Below are 25,505 nucleotides of genomic sequence, written 5' to 3'. Positions count from 1 at the left end.
TACTTCACTGAAAGCAAAACCTAAAAACTTTACAAGCGAGGATGTTTCTTGAGCACAAAATCAGCATATTAGAAGGATTTCTGAAGGATCGTGTGACACTAAAGTCTGGAGTAATGATGCTTTGCCATCATAGGAAGTAAATAAAATAGAAAACAGTTGTTTAAAATTTTATTATTTTACTGTAATTTGTACTGTATTTTTGATCAAATATCTACAGCTTTGATGAACATAAGAGACTTCTTTCAAATGCATAAAAATCTTACCAACCCCAAACGTTTAAACGGTTTAGAGTCAGATTTAAAGCATTACAAAGCAATGAGAGCGCAATCCCATAAAAGCGCAGATGGGAGTGGAAAGTTCAGCGCGTGATCTACTGACGATGCGCAAATTAATGAACACAGACACAGCCGGATTCATTTCTACCAAGAGCAGCGCAAATTAGCGTCTGCTTTTTTTTGGTGTGGTAAATAATGCCGTAAATACCAATAAATTGACTAGGGCAAACCTTAGTAAATCAACTTGCATGATTCATTTAAATAGTCTACTCCCATAAATTTTGCATCTGAAAGGGAAACTCCTATAAATGCATATGCAATAAGGTCAGCCTAAAAAATAACCCTGTCCACGCCTATTCAGCGCTAATTTTTCACTGCTTTTTTAACGCCGAAAGATAGTTTGTGCTGGAGCAAAATGTTAGTAAATCTGGCCCATAGTGTATGTAGAAATCAACATTAAAATAAATAATACATTCTGTAAAAGTACTGCTTATGAAATCGAATACATTAACTAATGTTAAAAAAAACTGAAACTTATTGTAAAGTGTTACCATTTCATTTATTTTCATGATTTTTTTCCAAGCATGGAATCTTACAAAATTCCCTGATATTTCAAATGTTTTCCATGTCAGTGGGAACCCTGGAACTTGAAAAGTCACAACCTGTCAGATTTTTTGCACTGCACTTGATAAAAGCCCAGTTAAGTGTGTCAAAATTCATAGTGGAGAGGAGGTGAGAAGGAGAGGAACAGTGGGAATACAAATGGAAGGAAGGCTGGGATTAATTGTCCGAGAAGCGAAATGGCTGCGGTACAGTTGCTGTGCTTTCAGGGCTGGGGGTCTCACTTGTTGTTGGGGTTGAGGTCAGGAGCGGGTCGATTCTAATGGTGTCACCCAGCACGCTCACAATTCCACACTCATTACACCATTCACAATTACTGCTACCTATTTCCCCGAGAGGGCTGGGCCAACCATTATCACGGCGACTCAAATGAAGTGGATAATTGTGTCTCTCTGCGGCACATCAGGAAATGGGGGAGAGAGAGAGAGAGTGTGAGAGAGAGAGAGAGAGAGAGAGAGAGAGAGAGAGAGAGAGAGAGAGAGAGAGAGAGAGAGAGAAGATGGAGACAGAGAGGCAGAGGAGGAGGAAAGAAAGATGGATCAAGAGGTGTAAGACAGATATCAACAGACAACAAGCCAGTACAAACAGAAGGAACCCTTGTCACATTTACAAGCACAAAAACCACATCACCGCAGATCAAGCCATCTAAAGTTGGAACAACTTCACCAATTCATGAGGGAGAGACGCTCCGATTCAAGCTTGCTAATAACACAACCCTCGCGATCGACTGATCTGAAAACACTCTGTGCCACTAATGTTTAAGGAGTCGGAAAAGGGAATTCATTCATGGGAAATGACCAAAAATAGAGGCGTCTCTTGAATGCTATATTTATAAGAAATGGAGGCCAACTCTCAGACCGCAATCCTACACAGACTTGTCAAACTGCGTGCCATTACTATCCCTTGTCTTAGCGCACTTGTCATGTAAGACTTGTACTCAAATGAAATATTTATTCTGCATAATAACTTTCAAAGGGGAATAAAGTATGGAATTAATTATTAATCATATGTATATTCAAAGCTTTTCTTTTTTTGGGAGCGTTAGATATTCCCAGACAGTCTCAATCTGACGAGAGGCCCTGATTAAGTCTAAGACTCCGAAAAATATAAGCTGAAAGACGTCAGAAGTTAGGAAAAAAAAACAGAAGGAACCACAAGCGTTTGCCCCTTGATTTAACTAGTTCACAGGTGTCAGAAGCGGGATGTTTTGCAACACAAATTTCACGGCTCATTTGGTGGATACTAACCGTGCTCTAGTTCTGTGGAACAAAGTACATTTGCTGTGGAAAAGGAGTCAAGGTCAGGTCATCAGCAGACGTCATAAACTCCCATTAACGGGAGTGAGGAAATAAAGAAGGCCACTGATGAGAGGAAATGCGATCTGAAGCGATAGATATCTCATTTACTGCATTCTGCCCCATTTTGACACAATTTGCTTCAAGCCAGTTAATATGCAAGTTATCCATCTGAGAGGGCGTGAGACAGACCATTTCAGTGTCAATTTACAGCAAAAAAAGAGAATGTGAGTACCCTCCATTCTTCAGAGCTCTTTAGTCTAATTCAATTGTACCTTTCAATACCTTATGATATGCAGGAAGTGCTTGGCTCGCTATATCACATTATGGGAGGATAAAATAGTAAAACGGATTTTTTTTTAAAGGCGGCAAGTATGCACAGGGATAAAAGCAGATAAAAAGTCAAGCTTACTTTTGCCTTGTCTGGGGGTTGAAAAGTGGCTATAAGTGCTTTAGCTAGCGCTTAGCGGTAAATGCAAGGCATCCATCATCTAACTGCCTCAAATAGTAATGGGAGAAGTTATTCCTTATTGACTTTATTCAACTCTCTGCTTGACAGACTATTCATAACCAGCTGTGGACATCACAGGAGCTCAAAAGGACGCAGAGAAGTTGGATGAAGCAACGTTGCCCCATATTCACACACCCATATTTGCATGCTTGTTCACTATTCCGCCCACTATTGTCAAAGATGATTAACAATTATAATACAGTTTGGATTGGTGGTGTGGTTCCGTTCTGGGCAAGAACTCCCTGCCCCACAGCGATAACCCCCTTTGGGTAAACAGAAAAGAACCAATATAAATGTATTGCAGATTTCATTAATGTTATTAATGACAATAACTTAATGTGACAACATAAATCAGGATAAATGACAGTCTGATTTGAAAAGGAATATCAGAAGGCCAAGTCCTGACTGAGGGCGAGAGGAAGAGCTGGGGATGGAGGAGGATAATAAAACAATAAAGCTGCTGATAATACTGAATGGGCCTATATGCTGTGATAGGCGTTGTATTCCTAGAGATAGACGTGGATCAGCTGAGTGTCAGCTGATGCGAGTATGACTGACGTGACCTGTCAGAACTAACGCTATTCATTGTCCTTAAAAAATGCTCTTTAAATACCCAGATGATGCACTTTATTAACAAACAAAAACTAAGTGTGAAATGCTGCACACTTCATGCACTCAACTGTTAAAGGTTTCCTTACACTGGATGACAAAAATTGTGCTTTTACCAGGGTGGGTTAATTTGGATGGGTGGTTCCTTGTCACTATCACAACTAACTAGTGGAGGAGTGCAAAAAAAGATTTGACAAGTAAAGAGAATTTGAGTTGCAACTTGCAAGACATGCAAGGCTTGCACATGGCCAATGCAATAAAGCAACAAAGAAGATCTGCAGCCGCTGTCTCAAGCATCCTGCATAAATCAGGGCATTTTGACATACTGGGTTTATTCCCTGATCTACTAAAATAAAACGTTTTATGCATTAGTGTGCTGTGGCCCAAAAAGTCCAAGTCAGAGGAATCCCACAGACCTGAGAGTAATGCATGCATTCATACCAAAGGATACGAATGGAAATCTGACTTTAAATAATCCTTACCTAAGCTGTCGGCAGCCATATTTCATACCATTAATATTTACATCGCATCAGAGTCGAAGGACTAAAATCTGAAGATGTGTGCTCGGACAAATTTAAAATGCATACATAAATAACAACAGCTGGTAGGAAATCAGGTGGCCTCTTGACATGCATGGAGAAACAGAAAATATTTTTAAAAAGCTGTAATACTGTTTAACACAATATCCGACAGCATTGTTCCAGCAATGTAAACTAATTTTCTATTTTATAACATTTTGCCAAGAGTGGTTTGTGTTTTGTATGTTCAATATGCATCTGATTACAGTCTCAGCATAATGTCTGTACTGTTATAGTATGTTGCCAGAGTAATGTTTATATGTTAATCAACTGAGTTTAGCTGTTTTTGTATTAATTATATATTTACAGTAACATGCAAAAGTCTGGCATCAGAGATTATATTTATTTGAAAGAAATTAATACTTTTATTCAGCAAGGATACATTAAATTGATCAAAAAAACGTTTGCATTGTTACCCAAAAAAGCCATATTTCAAATAAATGTTGTTCTTCCGAATGTTCTATTCATCAAAGAATCCTGAAAAAAAAGCACGGTTTCCACAAAAATATTAAGCAGCATAACTTTTCAACCATGATAATAAAAAGAAATGTTTCTTTCATATATATTTTATATTTTTCATCAAATAAATGCAGCCTTGGTGAGAATAAAAGACTTCTTTAATATTCGACTTTTAAAAATTGTAAACATCTTACTGACTATAGTGTATGTTGATATTTACTGCCCTAGAATATTTATCTACAACACGCCGCCTGTACATTCTCGAAGAGAAGTATCAGGCTTTGTGTAACATCCGTTTAGCACAACGAGGCAGTCTGAACTCTCCATCTTATGATACTGGTTATTGGAGATGATGAGCCTCTCATGTCGATGAAAATAGCAACTGCAGCCGCAACCCAATTATGAGCAGAATCTTCCCCGTTTTGTTTTCTTTCTTTCTTTTTTTTTTTTTACCTTGTGAACAGTAGGTCAGATGGGATCGACCAGGCAGCGGCGTTCAAAACAGACAGCTCGGCCCCTATTTGAGGATCAATAGCAGTGGCTAATGTCTGATCTGTTTCTGTCCATATTCAAATACTACGTGCTGGGATTGTAGCGCACATCGTCTCCTCAAAGTCATGTACGATTAGGCACGCCTGAAAGACACAATGAGAAAGAAACAGTGAGCGAGCCAGAAAAGGAAAATACGTTAATTAACGAGGGCCTATCCACGGTTCTGTGTCTCTGATTCAATATTAAAGGCCTTAACCGCATACATTTAAATGAGATCTGTACATATACCCCAATAAAAAAGGTAACAGAGAGGGTACTTCCAAAAATGAAAAAAAAAATTGAATGAGATGAAATGAAACACTGACTAAGAACACATTTTCTAGCTCAGTACATCATGATATAGCTCCAGGCGCTACCTTTTGTCTAAATCTCCACACTGACTTAAACTGCGCATTGTAACACGACACCTCTGATTTCATGCAATATGGAGGATTACTGAATTGAATTGAACGCTCAGCGTTTTTGTTCACATTTCTAAATTAGGATTTTCTGTCTCCATAATGACAGAGAAGTCTCTCTTTTTGTCGAATCAATGCCAGCTATTTATATGAACGGTAATCCTTCACCCGGCTCTGATCTGCAAGCGCTGTGATGGTTTAAAGTAATGACTAAAAAACAAAAAAGACACAGAATGAATGGGAATTGGCTTCATTCCATGTGAAATAAGATTTCGCTCGGCATCAGGACACTTGTACAATGCTGAAGTACAAGGAGTCTGAAATAAAAAATCAATGTGGGCCAATATACGTGTGTGTGATTGGGGCGAAGGGGGAAGAAGCTGCCCCGCTTTTGTGAAAGTAAAGTGGGAATAGCTTGTAAGGAGATGTTATGGTTATGCTAGCGATTCAAATATCCTCCTTGCTTCTTGACAGAGCGAGTCAGCCTGACAAGTAGGCTATCAGCCAAGAGATCATTAAGCTAAAGGGTTGAAGTGCCATTGCCAATGTGTGGGGGATACCATGGCAACAAGGGTTCACCCTGCTTGAGAGACAAGATAAAAAACAATGAGAGGCAGGGTGCGGGGCCGTGTAACGATCGGCACTGATCGATGGCTCACTCTTTCTCTCTCGCGCTCTGCCTCTGTTCTTTCCTCTTTAGAGATGGAGGGAAAAAAGAAAGGGCAGCATCGTTTAGGCTTTGTGGCTAGCAGAGCTTAGGAGGTCCTTAAACACATAAGAGTGGAAAAATGGTGAGGACAGGCACACTGCGAAAATGGCTGACTGTAATGATATCAATCGGTGAGAGAATCCTTCACACATACACGCTATTAAAAGGCCAGTTAATCAACATTTACAGCGAGTCGTTCCAAACCTGTATGACATTTTTTCTTAAGAACACTAAAGAAGATATTCTGAGGAGTGTTTTTCAATGCATTTCTTTCTTTTTCTCTACAATGAAAGTAAATAAGAGTGCAACAGTCAGGTTTTGGAATTAAAAACCCCATATTCTCCTTAGGGGAACTGATTTTGAATGATAACTATAAACTTTTAAAGAAAGACAGACCTGCTGTGAGTGACTAGTTTGTTTATTAATGGAATATTCTTTGTTGAAGCCATCAGTCTGGATTATTTCAAATTATTATAATTTTTTTTTTTAAATTTCTGGTGAAAAAAAACATCATTACCCATGATTCTGCAAATAAAAGTCCACCAGTTCGCAACAAGCAAACCATGCCAAAAGAACCAAAGAAGCACTGCTTGACATGAGTCAGTTTCCCTATGCCCATACATTGTTGTGATATTAGCTATATTTCAAAATATACTCCATTTTTTAATTAAACTTTGTCATTTACAATGCTTCTTGGAAAAGTGGTTCTTTCCATTATCAAGACTGTTAAGTCTTGTACCTTTGACTTTTTGTTTGATTTTCAAATACCTTTATGCTTCAAATCAAAGTTTGCAATGTTGTGATTCACCTCATACCAGGTAGGTAATTCTTAATTTAAGACTTTGTATTAATCCCTATGGGAAAAATACTTTCAGAACCAAATGTGGGCAGTAGGGCTGTCACTTTTGTGAAAAAAATCCTGTTCGATTTTTGAGACATTTGTTCATTGAATCGATTGTAAAATCGATTTTCCATGTCTAAAGACGTTTCCATTTTAAACACCAAATATGGTCAAATCCACGGACAACTAACAGGCATTAGGACGAACGTAAAGGGCGCTTGAGAAGCGCACAAGTCAGCAATACTTCTGATGATTTATTGGCGTGAAGTTTCGTGCACAATGACAAACAGGATTGCAACATTCTCGAAAGCTGAGTGGACTGTCATAACATCAATGAAAAACATTACTGCAGTCTTCAGCATGTGTTTACGATTAGAAATGTCAAACAAATTTCGCCTACGTAGGCAATTGTAGACCGTAGCCCGAATCTGTATCTGTATGCATGAGACTGTCTGAATACTGGCAGAATTCACATTTTTATAGTAAAAAGAGACGCATTATGCAGAAGTATATTTTGCTGTTATGTGTGTTTGTCAGAGCCTGCAGTTGCTGTGTGACGCGCGTTTGCTGCGGGCGTATCGTGACGAGCTGGACGCGCTCCGAGAAAAGACCGTTAAAATCGATTCCCTATTTTCGTTTTCGAAACTTGTGTTGGTTGGTCCGATCGATTGTGCAATCGATTTTCGAACGTAAAGTGACAGCCCTAGTGGGCAGGTACTGTTGCACATACACTCACCTAAAGGATTATTAGGAACACCTGTTCAATTTCTCATTAATGCAATTATCTCATCAACCAATCACATGGCAGTTGCTTCAATGCATTTAGGGGTGTGGTCCTGGTCAAGACAATCTCCTGAACTCCAAACTGAATGTCAGAATGGGAAAGAAAGGTGATTTAAGCAATTTCTGGCGTGGCATGGTTGTTGGTGCCAGACGGGCCGGTCTGAGTATTTCACAATCTGCTCAGTTACTGGGATTTTCACGCACAACCATTTCTAGGATTTACAAAGAATGGTGTGAAAAGGGAAAAACATCCAGTATGCGGCAGTCCTGTGGGCGAAAATGCCTTGTTTATGCTAGAGGTCAGAGGAGAATGGGCCGACTGATTCAAGCTGATAGAAGAGCAACTTTGACTGAAATAACCACTCGTTACAACCGAGGTATGCAGCAAAGCATTTGTGAAGCCACAACACGCACAACCTTGAGGCGGATGGGCTACAACAGCAGAAGACCCCACCAGGTACCACTCATCTCCACTACAAATAGGAAAAAGAGGCTATAATTTGCACAAGCTCACCAAAATTGGACAGCTGAAGACTGGAAAAATGTTGCCTGGTCTGATGAGTCTCGATTTCTGTTGAGACATTCAGATGGCAGAGTCAGAATTTGGCGTAAACAGAATGAGAACATGGATCCATCATGCCTTGTTACCACTGTGCAGGCTGGTGGTGGTGGTGTAATGGTGTGGGGGATGTTTTCTTGGCACACTTTAGGCCCCTTAGTGCCAATCGGGCATCGTTTAAATGCCACGGCCTACCTGAGCATTGTTTCTGACCATGTCCATCCCTTTATGACCACCATGTACCCATCCTCTGATGGCTACTTCCAGCAGGATAATGCACCATGTCACAAAGCTCGAATCATTTCAAATTGGTTTCTTGAACATGACAATGAGTTCACTGTACTAAAATGGCCCCCACAGTCACCAGATCTCAACCCAATAGAGCATCTTTGGGATGTGGTGGAACGGGAGCTTCGTGCCCTGGATGTGCATCCCACAAATCTCCATCAACTGCAAGATGCTATCCTATCAATATGGGCCAACATTTCTAAAGAATGCTTTCAGCACCTTGTTGAATCAATGCCACGTATAATTAAGGCAGTTCTGAAGGCAAAAGGGGGTCAAACACAGTATTAGTATGGTGTTCCTAATAATCCTTTAGGTGAGTGTATAGGGTCCTTATATCACAATACGAGTAATTGCATTTCATGATAATGATATCACAAATTCACAATTTAGTTATTTTTGCTTTAAATACGTTTTTGGATTTCAAAATTTTTGATACCATTGAAATTTCATAATTCTTGTCACCATTTTCCAAATCACAACAAACTAACACTAGCCTAAAAAAAGCAAGTTTACTGAAGCCAAGATAACAGTGATAAAGAAAGAACAAAGAAACTAATTACAAGCATTTAGGGGAAAAAAACTACAATAGAACAAAGACACGAAACAGACCTGAAAGACTTCAAGCACTAGAAATAAGAAATACTACATAAATTGTATAAAGTAATCAAATGTATAAAAAAACATTGTCTTCACTGTGTAAATTAAATGTATACATTTCATCTTATTAAAGTTACAAAAGTGATTCAGTCAAGAGCAGAGAGATTTTCTCTTTTTTGTTGTTTGATTAACATTAATAACGACAGCAGGAAAATGTAGATGCTGTCAGTTTAAAGGGACAGTTCACTTTGAAATTAAATTTTGGTATGTTTTAGCTTACCTCAAGGGCATCCAAGATGTAGGTGTCTTTTTTTCCGCAGTAGTTTCAATTTTGATATTTTTAGGTCAAACCGTTCTTGTCTATCAGTCATATAATGCAGGTCTGTGGTCACTGTCTCAAAGAGCATGCACAGAGAAGTCCAAATTAAACAATTCCCCATCGTAAGTACACATTGATGGCCTAAGACATGAAACGAGCGGTTTGTGTGAGAAAACGAACAGTATTTATATCGTTTTTACCTTTTGTACACAGCCACGTCCAAGTGATCTGAGGGCGCGGGCGCTTCCTAGTGTGTGACGTGTACGCAGACTGGTGCATAGATATATATACACTAGATGTCGCCTTGGCTACGGCAGTTCATTGGAACAAATGCCATAGCCAAGGCGACATCTAGTGTATCTAGTGACACCAAAGAACGGTTTGACCTAAAAATATCAAAATTGAAACTACTGCGGAAAAAAAGACACCTACATCTTGGATGCCCTTGAGGTAAGCTAAAACATAGGCCTACCAAAATGTAATTTCAAAGTGAACTATCCCTTTAAGACCGACTGCACGGATCCAATATACTTGTGCGTTTTCTTTCTCAACTGTTAACGTTCACTTAAGTTAAGACATAAATGACTGTGTTTACTTGCAAAGACATGGTCACTTTGACACATAAGTATGTGCATTTAACCATCAAGCCCAATTAGTCAGCAAAAAGCACTCATTTGAGTTCTCACGCGCTTTATGAGCAGTGGTTTATGATCAGCAGCTTCATGTGTGCATCTCTCTGACAGCACGCCCATATAGCGAAATGAGTTGTATTTCGCTGCCTACTGCTCTTGTTTTTAAACCACAATACTTAAAAGCATATGTAAACGATAAGCTTCCGTGACTCAACTGCATACCACAGCAACGTCACTTGAGCATAACCGCGATAGAGACGATAGTCCAAAATCCTCAAAAAAACAATTTTCTATATTCAATTGAATATGGCATCGCTGTCGAACAGTAATTAGCCGGTGAAGAGGATTTACTTACTGTAGAGTTAATGAACGTTATTATGAGCATTGTAATTTTTGGGGGGTTTTTTTTGTTTGAAGCGGATGTCATAACAAATGTCAGTAGACGGGGAAGAAAACGCGAGGTTCATTCATAAAACCGTAAGATCTTGCCTTCATGCTGTGGAAATACAAATCGGAAGAGAGAACACAAAGAGGAAGCCTTTCCTCAGAAGGAAGGAAGTCAACAAAGATGAAATGACATTTTAATTTTATGGCAAACTGTCCCTTTAAGTTCTCCAGAATGAAGAAGAGGGCTTTCGTATCAGGACAACTGAGCATGATCTCCAACAGTTCTGCCACATAAGCACGACGAACGACGTCAGACACAATCGGGCTCTCGGAGGCTGGTAGAAGCTCCTTGAGACATGTGATAAGCACCTGCTAACCCAACACCCCCTTAAACGTCTCTCTGGGCGCGCTCGCTTACTGGCAGCATGTCCTGATCAATCCAGTGAAAGAAATCTGTCAGGAAATCTTTAGCATTAGGTCTGCCACCTGAATGAGGATCAGGCCCTTTCAGCGGGACAGGGTGCGGATGGGTCTTAGGAATCTTCCTTTCCGCATCTCTGAGTGTCAATACGGATTATGAGCATAGCTTTTATCTTTTCAAGCGCACAGACTATTTACTCATTTAAATGGATGAATAAGTGTTTTCCCCCCTTCTTCGATAAATAAAAAAATAAAAGAGACTTTGAATGCATTCAAATCCTGCTCCAAATTCAAATTCGGCTCCCTTATGCATCCTTTGAGATCTAATCTGTCTTTTTAATCCACACAATTCACTGAGGGCAATTTTTTAACATACTTCCTTAAGACCTGAACGGATAAACACAGTCTAGCTATTGTCAGTGGCAAAGCACCTTTCTTCCCAACTTAAGACCAACAATTCGCTCCAAGATTGACTGCTTGCCAGCACATGCAAAGCAGGTGAGTTTAAGAAGCGTTTTCAGCAAAACGCCTGAGCAACACAATCATAAAGAACTTTATTTACTGGTATTTCATTGGCTACAAAAATAGGCCTTTACATCACCATGCCATCAACATAAAAAAGAGCCAATAAAACCTGTGAAGAAGCGCCACAACGACGAACAAATAAAAGCAAATTTTGACATTTCGCATTCAGCACATCTCTTTATAGGTCAGAGGCAACCCTGGCCGACCCTGCATTGTTTCTAAATGCCATTTTGTAAAAGAGGATCTCAGGAATTAATTAATGCATGGGTAGCTGCCACTGTCAAGAGGCACGCATTAAAATCAATGATTAATAAATTCAAAACACACAACAAACTCAGAGGGGAGATGAAACTAGTATTGTGTTCCCCAGGAAGCGGCCCCAGTGCGGGTCCTCCCACCAGCGAGGCGGCCACTCAGATGCCTAATGGAAAGTCGCCGATGCCAGCTGTGTGCCTGTGAATAAAATCACTTTAATTAAAGGCATTACAATGAACAGAGAATACACGCGGCAGAGTCGACAGGAAACGGCCCTCATACTTGACACACACACACACACACACACACACAATAATACCTAAAAGGAACAGAGGTCCCAGATGATCAAAACACAAATAAAACGAAAAGCCCGCAGCTTCTTTTCTGAGGCTATCAAGCACAACAATTACAGTAAAACACACATAATTACATTACACATCTTTCCTGATGTTCTCTATTATCAGGTAATCTGGGGTGGGAGGCCTTTGCGTTCTTATGAAATTTAATTGCCGTTCTTCAGACATCAGATCATTTATTTTCAGACTTCCAGAGACCACGCAAAATCTTTTTACTCTAAATGCTTAAGCATTAAAAGAAATCAGCATAAGGATGCAGAACACAGAACCGCAAATTGTTCATTCTGCGGCAAAAAAAAAAAAAGATTTTCAATTGTCTGTATACTTTTGAAATATCATGCTGTCTTGCAAGCAAACAAAACAGCAAAATTACTGTCCACCCCCATAGAACAGACGAAGGGTTCCTCTTAATCTGATATACAACAAAGATGAGCCCTGATTATATTCTCCCTCCTCTTCTTGTTTTAAATAGACTGGGAGCAGTGCCCAGAGACAGCTGGGGTAAGCTCAGCCCAGCTGATGCCGGATCAGTGGAGCAGTTTGTCTATTTAACCATAAGGGGGCGGCAAACGCAAACTCACCCGGACATATGCAATTCATTCACGAGCAAATAACATGCAAATGAAGAAATGTGACAACAACACATACATAAACCTCTTCTGCATTCAATCCAGAAGGACTACACATGTTTAAAAACAGGCTTAACAGTTGTTCTCTGGCTCATAAGATTCACAGAATGTGCCATTGTTTAGAGGAAAAATAGAGAACACATGTGACAACTCTTGTGGAAATGCATCTAAAACAAAGTTGATCTTGACAGACTAAAGAACACGGTTTGAAAACGCATAATGGGTTCTAGTTTAGTTACAAGACATCATTTCCAGATTACATTTTACCATTTTATCCCAAACACCCCTATACATCAACTTCCAGTGCAGTCTGTGGGTGTATTTTCTGCACTGAACGGGAGGGGGAGTATTAGAGGGAGGGGCGGGAAAAATCAAACGAGCATAAAGACAGAAGGACTTTCACCACCAGAAACACAGTTTAATAAGTTATGAATCTATACAGGGTTCAGGTATATGCTAATGTCAAACATAGTCTGAACGGTACAAGAGCTTTGCATATGCCAAGACTTTGAAGCCTGGTTGCTGCAAAAGCATCCTTTCAGTACAAGAAAATATTTCACAAATTACACATTCAGACCTTTTCTCATAAACCAGAGGGTTGCTGCATTTGAATTGAGGTGGCACACGTGATTTGGAATGTCAGATCAAAAATGACATGAAGTTAAAATAAATATAAATATTACCCATTATCGTAAACTAAACAAACCAAATCTCTAGGATGCATATAGACAATATTGTATGGCACTTTAAGCGTTGATTGTTTAACATCAAATAAAATTTTACAGACCATAGTGAAAGAACATATAATTTGCCAGAACGCCATTACTTTTGTTGACGCAGTAAATTCCTATTCCTATCATTCCAGTCAAAATCTCAATCCAACTTCCTGTTAGGCCTGGCAAAAACAACTGGAAGTCAGTTGTTAAATTCTGTTGTTAAAATGCGATTAATCCTGATTAGAATCAAAAGCATGATTGAATGTCACTGCAGTTAAATTACTGGATTGCAGTTTTCCTTCTGAAGTTTCCCAAAATGTTTGAGATGTGTCTATGGTAGCCTAACAATTACATAAAACCCGAAAAATATTGAACAGCCTACTTTTTAAGCGCACTGGCCCATGGGTGTGTGTGTGTCCCTGCATTAAAACACTGTAGCCTATATCATTTGATGACAATAGATGGGGAAAAACTAACCTGGTGTATTTAAATAACCCGCTAAAATCTCTTCCAACTGTGACTTGAGTTTCTGCGCATCACGCGCTGATTATTTGAGCACAAACCGACGCCCCTAGCGCGACTTTTGTCGATGACGTCGAAGTGGGCGCCACTCAGCGAGTCACGTGTGTAAACAAAGTTGCTGCCACGTGGTCAGGCGGGAGTGCTTCAGTGACAGTTGAGTTTGACAGCTCATGAGAGACACAGTTCTACAAGAGTGGTGGAACTTAAATTGATATCATTCTTTTTAAACAACATAGCGGTTTTTAATAAGTGAGATAGTACTGAGAATGAGGTCACGAGAAACTTATTTTGTAGCCAATAAAGCAAAGAACATCAATAATAGGGTTAGAAAATAAGCTAGCATTAGCCACTGCCTGTTCCGTGTTTACTAGAGTGTTACACAGCAAACGGTCGTGGGATTTTGGCTCTAAAGAGGAACAACAACAATAAATCGCAAAAAATACAATAGTAACACTATTAATATATAAACATGTTATTTAAAAAAAAAATTGTATTTCAATTTATTCATGGTCTAATAAAAACATTAATCTGGGGTCGTTAACAGTATGGGGTCGGAACCAAATTTCTATACGGGGGCAATAAAATATGTTTTTTTATTCTGTAATATTTCTTTTTAAACAGTTGGCAATTGGGATTACACTGCTGTTACCTTTGAATAAGCATGTTTGTTTTATTTAATGTTCAAAAATACTAATAATAAAAACATTTATTTTATTTAATACAGTATATACATAGGCCTATATATGAAGAGTTCAGATGCAAAAGCCTCTAAGTGCCATCTGAAATTTTCTTCTAGAATGATCATTTTTATCAAGCTCGTATATTTAAGTTCAGTAATTTCACTTAAATGACAATTAATAGGTAATTTTCATTGACATATGATATATATATATATATATATATATATATATATATATATATATATATATATATATATATATATATATATATAGCAAGACAATCCTGATTTTATAAATGATAAATTATTTGAATAAAGTCTTACTATTTTTGTATGATATTAAGGATTATTATTAACTGTTCTGTGACTGTTTTATAATATAAAGAAATCACTTAATCCTGTTCTTTTTATTGTAACAATATTGTATTAAAAACACACAATCACCTCATTAGCTGAACTATTCTAGGTGAAAAATGAGACAGTGAAGATTGAATTTTCTCAGTTGAACTGAAGAAAAGTTGTGTGAATATAGCTTTTTAGCCCCCGCCACCTCTTAGAACCGTAGGGGGCTTTTGATGAAGATGGCTCACTAACAACCCGAGAAAAGCCTGCTTATTTTGCCTAAAACTGAGTCATCTAAATGAATTATCTAAAACAATTTACTCCCCACCCCGTGTCGTACAGGAGACAGAACAACACAACACATACTCATTAATGCATTTAAACTGATTATGCATTTCAACCCTGATAGCACCTGAACTACTCAATTAACAATTGCAAACACACAATTCACTCAAGGACTGGAAAGCTTACCCTTTGTTTGTCTGAAAAGAAACCCCTTCTTGCGTCTGCTACAGTATGGCATGGAGTGGCTTACAGACCGTAGACTTTACTCCTGGTTTAACATGTCCCAGAATAAAATGCATGTTTGAACTGAAAGCAACTTGCTCTGACATATCTTAAATGTCATACTATGTCAGTGCCATTTTTTTTTTTTTTTTTTGGCTCAAGATGCACAGCAGTAATGTTTTAGTAATGTTTTCTAAGGCACGTTTTTTAAAGCTACTTAAACTAAGGCCTAATCCAGGTTTGTGAAACCGGGCCTTAGATCTTAAACACCGATATTTTAGACATTAGACCAATACCAGATATTCTGAAATGCAAGATTAAAAATATTAGCTTCTTCCTGAGGACTAAAATGCTTCAAAACGTTCTTAATCCTAAATAAATCAAAATGTAAAACAATATAATCAGCATCTCTCACATATTTTAACCAGAACTTTGTTGAGAACTCTTTTATTGGATCGTGTCGTAGTAGTCCACGGCATTATGAATATTAATGGCAGACAGGGGGCACAGAGCTGCGACTAGGTGTGACTTTTGGCGGTGATGGCTGGGAGATCATCCAATGGGCACCTGCTGCTGCTGCCACCAGCGTCTGTGCGGAGAGAACAAAAGGGGCCATTGAGCACATAACAGCTGTTGCGCTGTTGCCTGCCTGAGGGCCCCCCGGCCCCCAGGGTCTGTCTGCTGGGGGAAGCCACCTCCTCCTCTTCAACGGTGACCTCCATACAGCTCTTTTAAGAGACTGCGTGGTAGCCATCCTGCTGCCACAATGTTAAATACAGAACAGTCACGTTGGACTCCAATCACTGTAAACCTCAGTAAGGTTAGGATCTTAGCATGAGGGACACAAACTGCACTAATTGATCGTTAAAGGGATAGTTCACCCAAAAATTCTGTCATCATTTACTCACCCTCATGTTGTTCCAAACCTGTATGAGTTTCTTTCTTCTGTTGAACACAGAAGATATATTGAAGAATGTTGGCAAACAGACAGTCGACAACACACATTGACTTCCATAGTATTTTTTTTTTTTTTTTCTACTATGCAAGTCAATAGTCTGGTTAACCATATTCTTCAAAATATCTTAAATAAGAAAGAAACTCATAGAGGTTTGGACCAATTTGAGGATAAGTAATGACACATTTTTCATTTTTAGGTCAACTATCCCTTTAATGTTGAGAAGCTTTCATCTACCTCATCTCCAAACCCTTTTGTTATTAACTGCTTAACCTGCCACAAAATGTGTTTTTAAATTGCCCCAATCTGCATTGCATGTTGTATAACAGTCAGTTGTAGAATAACAATGTACGTGTGTAATGTTTCAATAATCACATTGAGCAGTTTGCCATTTTTAACAACTGAAATAATAAAGCCCAAACCAAAATTGCCTTAAGCAGATTCCAGTCACCAACACAGCAGCCAAACTCTGCCAGACCAAGGCAGCAGAGCGATTGTCAGTGTGCAATGTAATGAATTACCCTTGTCTCAGCAGCAGCTGTTGAGGAGCTCACAGACCTCAAGTCCAGCCTTCTGATCGTGACAGACAAAGCATCACACTGACATCTAGTGGATCATGTCCTTGGTCTCTCCGTAACACTCGTTCTCAGACTGCAAGCAGAGGGCACTGTGTATGTAGATGCACGAGTGAGACAGCCATTACAGGCCCTGTTCACCATTTTGTTTCATAGATCTCATACATGATGTTACACTTCAGTACATCTGCTATTTTTGACTTCTACTGTAAAACAGCCAGCAAGTGCACATATTTTTTCCAAACCGCATAGATTGCTTTTTGGTAATTAGACGACTTAATATAAGAACCATTCCAGTTCCATTAAAATCAAAATTAAGCTGCCTCTGTACATGCATGTCAAATTACACACGCTGGAGTTTTTCCCCATGAAGTTAAATGCGTTGCACTACAGGGTGTAGCCTTGTTAGTAAATTAAATGGTTGTCATCTAAAGCACTTCCTTTTTTTTTTTGTAATGCATCAACTCTTTGGTTGCTCATTCATCTCATATAGAAATGTTAAAAACGATTTTCACAAAAGGTTCATTTTAAAATATAAAAAGTAAATTAGAATATAATATAAAATATGGTCCACATATAACTATATATATATATATATATATATATATTATATATATATATATATATATATATATATATATATATATATATATATATATGTTGAGTAGTATTAACATCAAATAACAAATAAGTATGGTAATCATAAAAACTGTCTGAGACAGTGGCTTTATTTAGACATATGATATAAAGAAATGTAGCAGCATCTCATTTAAAAAACATACTATAAAAAGTGAATGGTCAAATTTGGTTACAAACACACAGGAAGCAAAAATCTTAAATATAAAATCAGAGTCCAAGCTTCTGAAGCTGGTGATTTCTCTGGTCCTTTATGGCAGTGGAGACTTGAGTCCCCGTGACAACCTGTCAGGATTTTGCTGGTCCAAATGGCAATCTGAGCAACAGAAACCCATGCCCATATTTGTGTGGGGATCTCTGTGGTCATCTTCCCATCTGCTCCAGTCCTACCCTCTTTTAGCAGCAACCAGAGCCAGTTACAGCTCTGAGATTTTGGCAGGTAGTCTACATTTGTAAACTAAAAAAAAAATTTAAAAAAACAAAAACAAAACAGACCCTTTGGACCATTAAAAAAAAAAAAAAAAAAAAAAAAAAAAGTCTGTCTTTCAAGTCTCGTAAGAAAAAAAGAAACAAGCATTAGACATTTTTGGTCTTTTGAGTCTTATGCCAATGCATGTGAACTAATAGCTGGGTTTGTCCTGTAATGCCATTCATTTGTTGATTTTCAATTCAAATCATTGGTCAGTGATGTGTCCTATTCCATACATGAAGTCAGGAGACTGTGTTCTCAGGCTTCTCGCTGCTGTGTGGAGGTGTGAGCACTCCAGAGGGAATCGGAGACCTCTGAATGCTCTCGATGTCCACTAGCTGATATGAGTGCGCCTTCCCCTGAAGAACAAGAAAAGAAACGAGAAAACTTTAGGCAAGAGGAAATGAAAGAAACAAATGTTGTGGTTGGGCAAATGCATGCACAATTCTTTAGTCAGACAGTAGTGTTAAAGCCCAAGTTTTGATTGTGTGTGCGCGCGCGAGTGTGCATATATAAAACTGGCCTGAGAAAATTAAGTTGTGGCCTAGCTTCAAATGTAAAAACTTACCAGCCATTCCAAGTAAGCCACATGGGTCTGGATATTGTGCATGTCATCTGCTGCTATTCCTTTGAATGTCTTGAGGGCTGAGCTGCCTGCTTCACGAATAGACATGGCGAAAGGGACCATCCATCTCACACACTCCTCCAAATCACACCACTTCAGCCCTGGAACAAAATATATACATATTTGTAATTTACATTTTGTAATACACATGCTCCATTTAATAAAGCTATTGAGAAGAAATAAAAAAAAAAAAAAATAAAAAAAAAATCATACCTGAAACTTTCATCACTAGCTCTAGAGAAGAGAAGTGGAAGAGTGCAGAAGCTGCGAGGAGGCTGTAAGAGAACTCCAGACTTCTTGCATCCAGTACACACAGATCCAAGAGCTACACAAAAAGACAAAGACAAAATAAGATACTAAATCCTAAGTAAAGAAAGAGACATCCACAGAGACATCTGCTCAGAAAAAAAAACAACTGCCTGAAACATCAGCTCGGTTCAACATGTATGCAAAACCTTTAAGCAAGGAAGTATTACTAGGGACGCTTTTTGTCTCTAGCCAGTTTACATACTAAATAATTAGAATTACCATACAAATAATATGTTTTGCTGTAACGATCCTTAACATTCAACTCTCAACACCTTTGACGAAAAACTAAAGAAAGACCATGGAATTTATGTGTTGTTCTCAGTACTTTTTAATATGTTCTTATAGGCTACAATCTCTTATTCAGTTTTATTTCATTACATTTATATAGTAACTTGTAGTGAAATCAAATGAATATGAAAGCAGTGTTCCTAAAGGGATAGTTCACCCAAAACGTGTCATTACTTACATTCATGTCATTCCAAACCTGTATGATTTAGGTTTAAAAAAAAAAAAAAAAAAAAGACACTTCAAAATATATTATTTTGTGTTCCACAGAAGAACGAAAAAATTTAAGTAAACAATTTTTTAGTTTTTGATTAGACAAGTATGCCTTTAAAGCATATTTTCACAGAAAAGCCCCCCCAAAAAATGCAGCTTTGAGAAAGATAAAATCAGAAACACAATGTACACCTGCGGTATGTGTAGTAGAAAACAAAAGAGAGCCAGGCCTTCACACTGCAGGACACAACACGTGCAGAATCACAGCTTTTTTGCGGTAAATATAGTCAGACACCATATTGTGATTTTAACACGATTAATTGTGAAGTCTTACCTCTGCAATCTGCGCAAATGTAGCCTGTGGGTACTGGGCTATGAGAACTTCAGCAGTTTCCTTTAGATAGGCCATCTGCATGTAGATGTTGAGCCAAGCCACTGGGGTTAAAGGACTCAAATTCCAATTCAACTCCTGAAGAACAACAACAAATATGGAGTACAGTAGGCCACCACACCAGGTTTAGGCACAGTACTGAGGTTAGAAGATGATAATCTACCTTCATGATGATAATTTCCATGCTAAGAATGTCATCCTCGGAGCAGGCCCCATCAGTGACGTAAGCAAACTGATGCACTTTAGGAGGGTAAATTTCCTTTGAAAAGAACATAATGTCTAATCACATTTCAAGTTCAAGTGCTGCACCCTAACTTTGAAATGTTCTTAAAACATGGAATTACACTGATAGGATTTTACAGTCCTTATCAAAAGTTCAGGCTGAAGTACAAGGGCAACTGAAAGTAAAACTTACCTCCATTTTGGCAGCTATGAAGAGACATGAGATGCCTACAAGCTGTAGTGTTGTTTTAAGAACATTCTCTTGTGTGGCCATGAAGCGATCGAAGTAGTCCTGACCCAAGTAAAACGTTTCTCTGTGTAACTTGTACACCTCACAAACCTAAAAGACAGTAGATGTCAGTGTCAAAGATCACCATTACACATTTCAGTGCTTATGCAAAAAAAAAAAAAGTTTATATTTTTCATCAAGTCATATATATATCCATCACATCACACAATTCATTTTTAGTTACCCATTTAACAAAAACAGACTTTGAATTCGAAATCCGGAGAACACCGTGATATTTATTTGTATGTTAGGGTATACGTTCAGTCAGTGTGTGTGACAGAGGTGTAGCAGTACATCAATTACAGCTCAGTAAGTACCTCCATTTCGAATTAACTGTTCGGTATGTTTGTTTTTCGGTACAGGAGGGGGAAATTCTAGGGTAAATTACCTACAGTTCTTCAGTAAACTCAGCATTCCTCTGAGAAATCGAATCCCCTCCCAATGTGAATGCCGATATCGTATTATACGAATGCTTATCCTTATGTGTTTGACCAACCCAAGCTACCGTTTGCACACCACTCTTTCGCATGCTGTCATTTCAATATGGATGGTAACCGACAAAATTTTTTTATAAATGGAGGCAAATCGCAGAAACTGTGAAGACTGCCCTTTTTTGGTAAAAATGTATTTATTTGGAATATACATAGAAATGTGAATTAATATCAGCGTCAGGTAAGAGACTTGTCTTGATGTCTCTGCTCACTTATGTGAGGTTTATTATAACCAGCTACTTCTAAAAACATGTGTTAAGTTTATTTAAATAGGGTTTCAAATAATAAAGCTATATCAACAAGTAATATTAATATTAATATATATATATATATATATATATATATATATATATATATATATATATATATATATATATATATATATATATAGTAATAAAATAAAAAAACATCTAACACGATTCATGCAAGCACAGCATGTAACCTTCTGTAAGGCCATGTCTAAAAAAAAATAAAATAATAATAAATAAATAAAAAACCCACACACTCCCACCTCTGTTATGTAAACATGTTTAGGACTAATTGGATTGTGTACTTTTCCCACCAATTTAAAAGAACAACAACTACACTGTTTAACAAAACAGTCAATCAAGCTTTTTTAACTTTTTATGATAGAACTCATGGGTTGGTAAAGCTTGACATTATTGATTTTTCAGTGTTTCTGTAAAATAATAAAATACAAAAATACTACTACTGCTAAAAAGCTGCTGGGCTCCTGAATAATTATAACATTGTGAGAGTTTGCTCGGACTGATTTACTGAAAACAAAATGCGGACGGTAATAGATGAGCGCTAGCCAATGAGATTGCCGCTTGTGCATTATTCCTGCCCACTACCGAAGGAACCGGCAGTGGCTTCTACTTGTTCTTTAAATCTGAAATAATTCCAAATGAAGAAAGAAAAAAAGACAAATTCTTTGTTCTCTGCGTGTGTAAGAAATGCAGAACACTCCCAGCCTAGAGACAGTGAGCCAGGCGCCTTCACATTACAGTTTTCGGTGCGTCAAATACGCTGCGCATCCATTGATAGGAATATGAATAGTGCGCTTTAAATTCAAAGAGTGAAACTTTCAAGCGCTCAGTCAGTGTTCAAATGTAGGAAAGTGAAAACAAATATTTCTGTGCTAAACTTATTCATAGCCTACAACTCAGTCAGTGGCGAGTGAAATCTAACAATTTCAGCAAATGGCCAACGTTAGACAGTCACGGGCAAACTTGGTCCAGGAGGACCGCTGTCCCGCAGAGTTTAGCTCCAACCCGAATCAAACACACCTGAACCAGCTAATCAATGTCTTCCGGATTACTAGAAGGCTAAATACAGGTGAGTTGTATCAGGGTTGGAGCTAAACTCTACAGGACAGTGGCCCTCCAGTATTAAGTTTTCAGATGCGTTCACAACATATTGATATTAACGGTAATTTCCTATCCAATATCGGAGTTTCAAATTAAGTTCCGCACATGCAGATCTTTTGCACACGCAGTGGTTAAAACTCATTTGTTTGGTACACATGCGTGCCCAACTGACAGACCATGAGTACAGTTACACCGCCAGTGTAAGGTAAATGTCATCGTCAGCACAGCACGCGTGTACTGTATGAACACAGCCAGATTTCTCTAACCGCGTGTACCCTGCACACTCAGCTCGCACATACGCCTTGAATATAAATGAATGAGATGGAAAAACAAACTTCTAGAAACGGCAACAACAATAAACGGCGACATTGACGAGTTGTGTGAGAGATACAGGAAACTGTAGTTTACACAGAAAATATATTTTGTGTTTTAATTTCTGGAGAGAAATGCTGCAGACACTTTACTAATATGAAACAGTCTAGTGCGCATTTGTCGATCGCCTCTGCTCACACACGCTATCAAACGGATGAAGCAGTCACATAGAAAATTCAAGTGTACTTTGGGCTCTACTTGCAGTTAGCTTTTAATTACAAGAAAACCTGAGAACTAGAGGAACAGCCTTTGTAAACAACTTGAGGTTTAGACAAGAATGAAGGAACTTGCGGTGTCCCCACCCCTCTTAATGAGATTAGATTAAGACGTGTGAATGGTTCAACAATGATTACAAACCTCCATTAGCCAATCCAGCAGAATCGCTCTCATTTTGGGTTGGAGATTTGGATGTCTCTCCATAACGTGGGTATCTCGCAAGTAAAGTTTGTCTTTTCGAAGCAGGTTGTTCCACACATCATCTCTGCTTGCCCAGCTGTGAGAAATTACAGCGGAAAGTGTTAACTTTTTCATGTACATCCATATTCTTGACTTAATGTTTGCCAATATAATAACTTGTATGACATGTCAATCTGCAGTTTGGAAAGTCATAAATCTCACCAGAGGGCCGGCAGAGGGGTAGAGCGCGTGGGGGTGATGAAAATGCTTTCGGAGGTGTACTGTGTGAATCCCATGCTGCCAACAGCAACCGGTTCCTCGACTTCATCAGGTGTGGGGATCCGCCTGCATGGGCTTGTGTAACCAGTGTCAGGATTCCAGCAGGCCTGAGCAAGAGGACAAGATGAGAAAAGAAGAAGAAAAAAGGGTAAACTCTAACGGATATAAACAAATACAAAAGCCCGCCCTCTGCAACTACGACAGGCTTCAAAAGGCATTTTGAAAAGGACCTTCAATGGCACAAAAAAGCTTCCTGTGTAAATTCAAGCCATGACATTTACCCTAACCACTCACTCACAATACTAAAGTGGCACAGACAACAATGATAACTATGCAACCACCACTGTAGACATTGAGAGGGACAAACTCCTCCAATATGTAACATTCTTGATGCTGCTCTGTTTGTTGATATGATTACAAAAGTTTTAAATATTACATTTATAGGCTGGTCTGCCTCAGTGGTCTAACAGTGCTTGCTAATGTCAAAATTACATCAAAGGCTGCAGCCATTGCGGTTCAAAGACACTGAACATGCATTAACCAGAGTTTTTACCAGAGGAAGAGTGAGAGAAGTAGCTAAACAATATTTGGCAACTGTTTTATGATAGAAATGTTAAACAACCAAATGTAATAACCTTCTCAACTTTTGTCAAATTTCACTCTGAAGCGAAAATGTAGGGCGAATCATTTACACGATTCATGTAATTCTTAACAAATGCACTTTCAACATAAGGCATACAAATACGAGTAAATGTGTGCATCTTTAAAAAAATATAAATATTTTTTTGGGAACTAGTTTGTGATCAAGACATATTTATGGCCTTAATATTAGATTCGATGTCTCTGTATATATGAATAATTTCAGCACATTTTAGACCATAAGTCTCATACACCATTTTGCGATCCACAGAAAAGACTAAAATAAAAGTGAAATATATATGCCTGGTGAGGCCTATGGATATTATACACACAACAGTCAGGATTCATCCATACCTGGGATGCACATGGTTTCTTTCTGGTCATCTCTGTGATTTCCTCATCTAGATCTTGTAAATGCTGTGAATTCAAAAACAAAACTGTCAGAGACTTCATCACTCATTATGTTTTTAATATAGGCGCATTGTAAAACGTTGAATAGCTTCCTTACAATAGCCACGTCTGCTTTCCTCTTCCTGGGACGCACAGAATTGGTTTTAGGATCTTCATCTGTAGTGTGAATCTGCTCTGTTCGTAGCCTGCGTCGAAAAATGATATTTTTACATTTCCACATTGGCCTGAAACGCTGTGACTAACTGGGCCAACTCGCTGCTGCAACTTTTCCATGTATGCACACTGATGGTCAAAACTGCCATAAAAAGACACGAAAGAGAAACTTACACTTTCTTGCTTGGCATGGTATCCACGCGTGTGACCTTGTTGATTGTCGAGAGCCTAAAAGATATAAGTGTTACTTTACAAAAATGTCCGATTTGTGGCTTTTAATCCCAACCCCCATCATGTAAATCTTCACAATGCGCTTTGGGCGCGGGGAAGTAGAACCGGGCACAATGTTCAAGAGGTCAAAACTACACGAAAAACACAACCGACCACTTCAAAACCACAGGTATGTGCACTTTAAAGTCTATATTTTCAAAGTAAACCAAGTGCACGCCGATATTTCCATTATTTTTTTAACAAAACTACACGTTTGCATTGCTCAACCCAAGGGAGTCAGAAAATGGCCGAGCCAATCATTATTTCTCATTTCATTGAACCCGCTCTAGCAACAGAACCCAAAGTCTCGGCAATCCAACATTGAAAAGTTTGCTTCCCCAAACCCTTTGTAATGCATCTTACTTATCTGATGTCACGTTTATCGATCTTTAACAATAACCAAAACGTGCAATGCATGTAGCCTACCTTAATATGCTCTCTGAAAATGCGTTCTCTCCACGGATATCCTCAAAAGCAAAAGTTAGGATGGTGTGACACAAGGCATCATTTAGAAAAACTGATCAAAGAGTCTGTAAGCAGGGAGCATATGGCTAAGCTGTGATGTGTTCCGCAGTCCGCTCGCTCTGAGCTGGCGCCAGTAATTTTGCGCCTTGTCTTATAACCCGCCAGCAGTCGTTAAAAGGGGCCGTCAACGCGGGTCATTTAAAATGCCCGCTCTGCTATAACAACCGCGAGGCAGTGCGATCAACACCGCTGTATGGTGCGATTGACACCGACACGGAGCGAGCATGCGATATCCAGGCGTTATTATTCAAACGTATAATGCTCAA

At 38.6% G+C, this 25,505-nt stretch overlaps 2 protein-coding genes across 2 annotated transcripts in view; both read right to left on the bottom strand.

Moving 5' to 3' along the window:
- znf536 (zinc finger protein 536) overlaps nucleotides 1-13,867 on the bottom strand; it is a 319,313-nt gene extending 305,446 nt beyond the window's left edge. The window contains exons 1-2 of the mRNA XM_079866033.1: nucleotides 13,792-13,867; nucleotides 4,802-4,983 (exon numbers count right to left, since the gene is read on the bottom strand). The gene's annotated coding sequence lies outside the window, so the exon portion shown is untranslated. The remainder of the gene's footprint in view (nucleotides 1-4,801; nucleotides 4,984-13,791) is intronic.
- Nucleotides 13,868-17,587: 3,720 nt separating this feature from the next.
- Nucleotides 17,588-25,308, bottom strand: ccne1 (cyclin E1). Its single transcript, XM_079865739.1, has 12 exons — nucleotides 25,141-25,308; nucleotides 24,619-24,672; nucleotides 24,389-24,476; nucleotides 24,235-24,297; nucleotides 23,185-23,348; nucleotides 22,924-23,059; nucleotides 20,238-20,384; nucleotides 19,986-20,081; nucleotides 19,766-19,900; nucleotides 18,838-18,949; nucleotides 18,568-18,725; nucleotides 17,588-18,358 (listed from the first exon to the last, which is right to left on the bottom strand). The coding sequence occupies exons 2-12, from the start codon at nucleotides 24,633-24,635 to the stop codon at nucleotides 18,242-18,244; spliced, it is 1,233 nt and encodes a 410-aa protein (XP_079721865.1). The 5' UTR covers nucleotides 24,636-24,672; nucleotides 25,141-25,308; the 3' UTR covers nucleotides 17,588-18,241.
- Nucleotides 25,309-25,505: the final 197 nt, after the last annotated feature.

This window comes from Squalius cephalus (assembly GCF_949319135.1).
Source record: "Squalius cephalus genome assembly, chromosome: 3".
Taxonomy (NCBI): domain Eukaryota; kingdom Metazoa; phylum Chordata; class Actinopteri; order Cypriniformes; family Leuciscidae; genus Squalius; species Squalius cephalus.
Note: the sequence above shows the minus strand (reverse complement) of the source record. Positions and strands in the feature narration are given on the sequence as shown.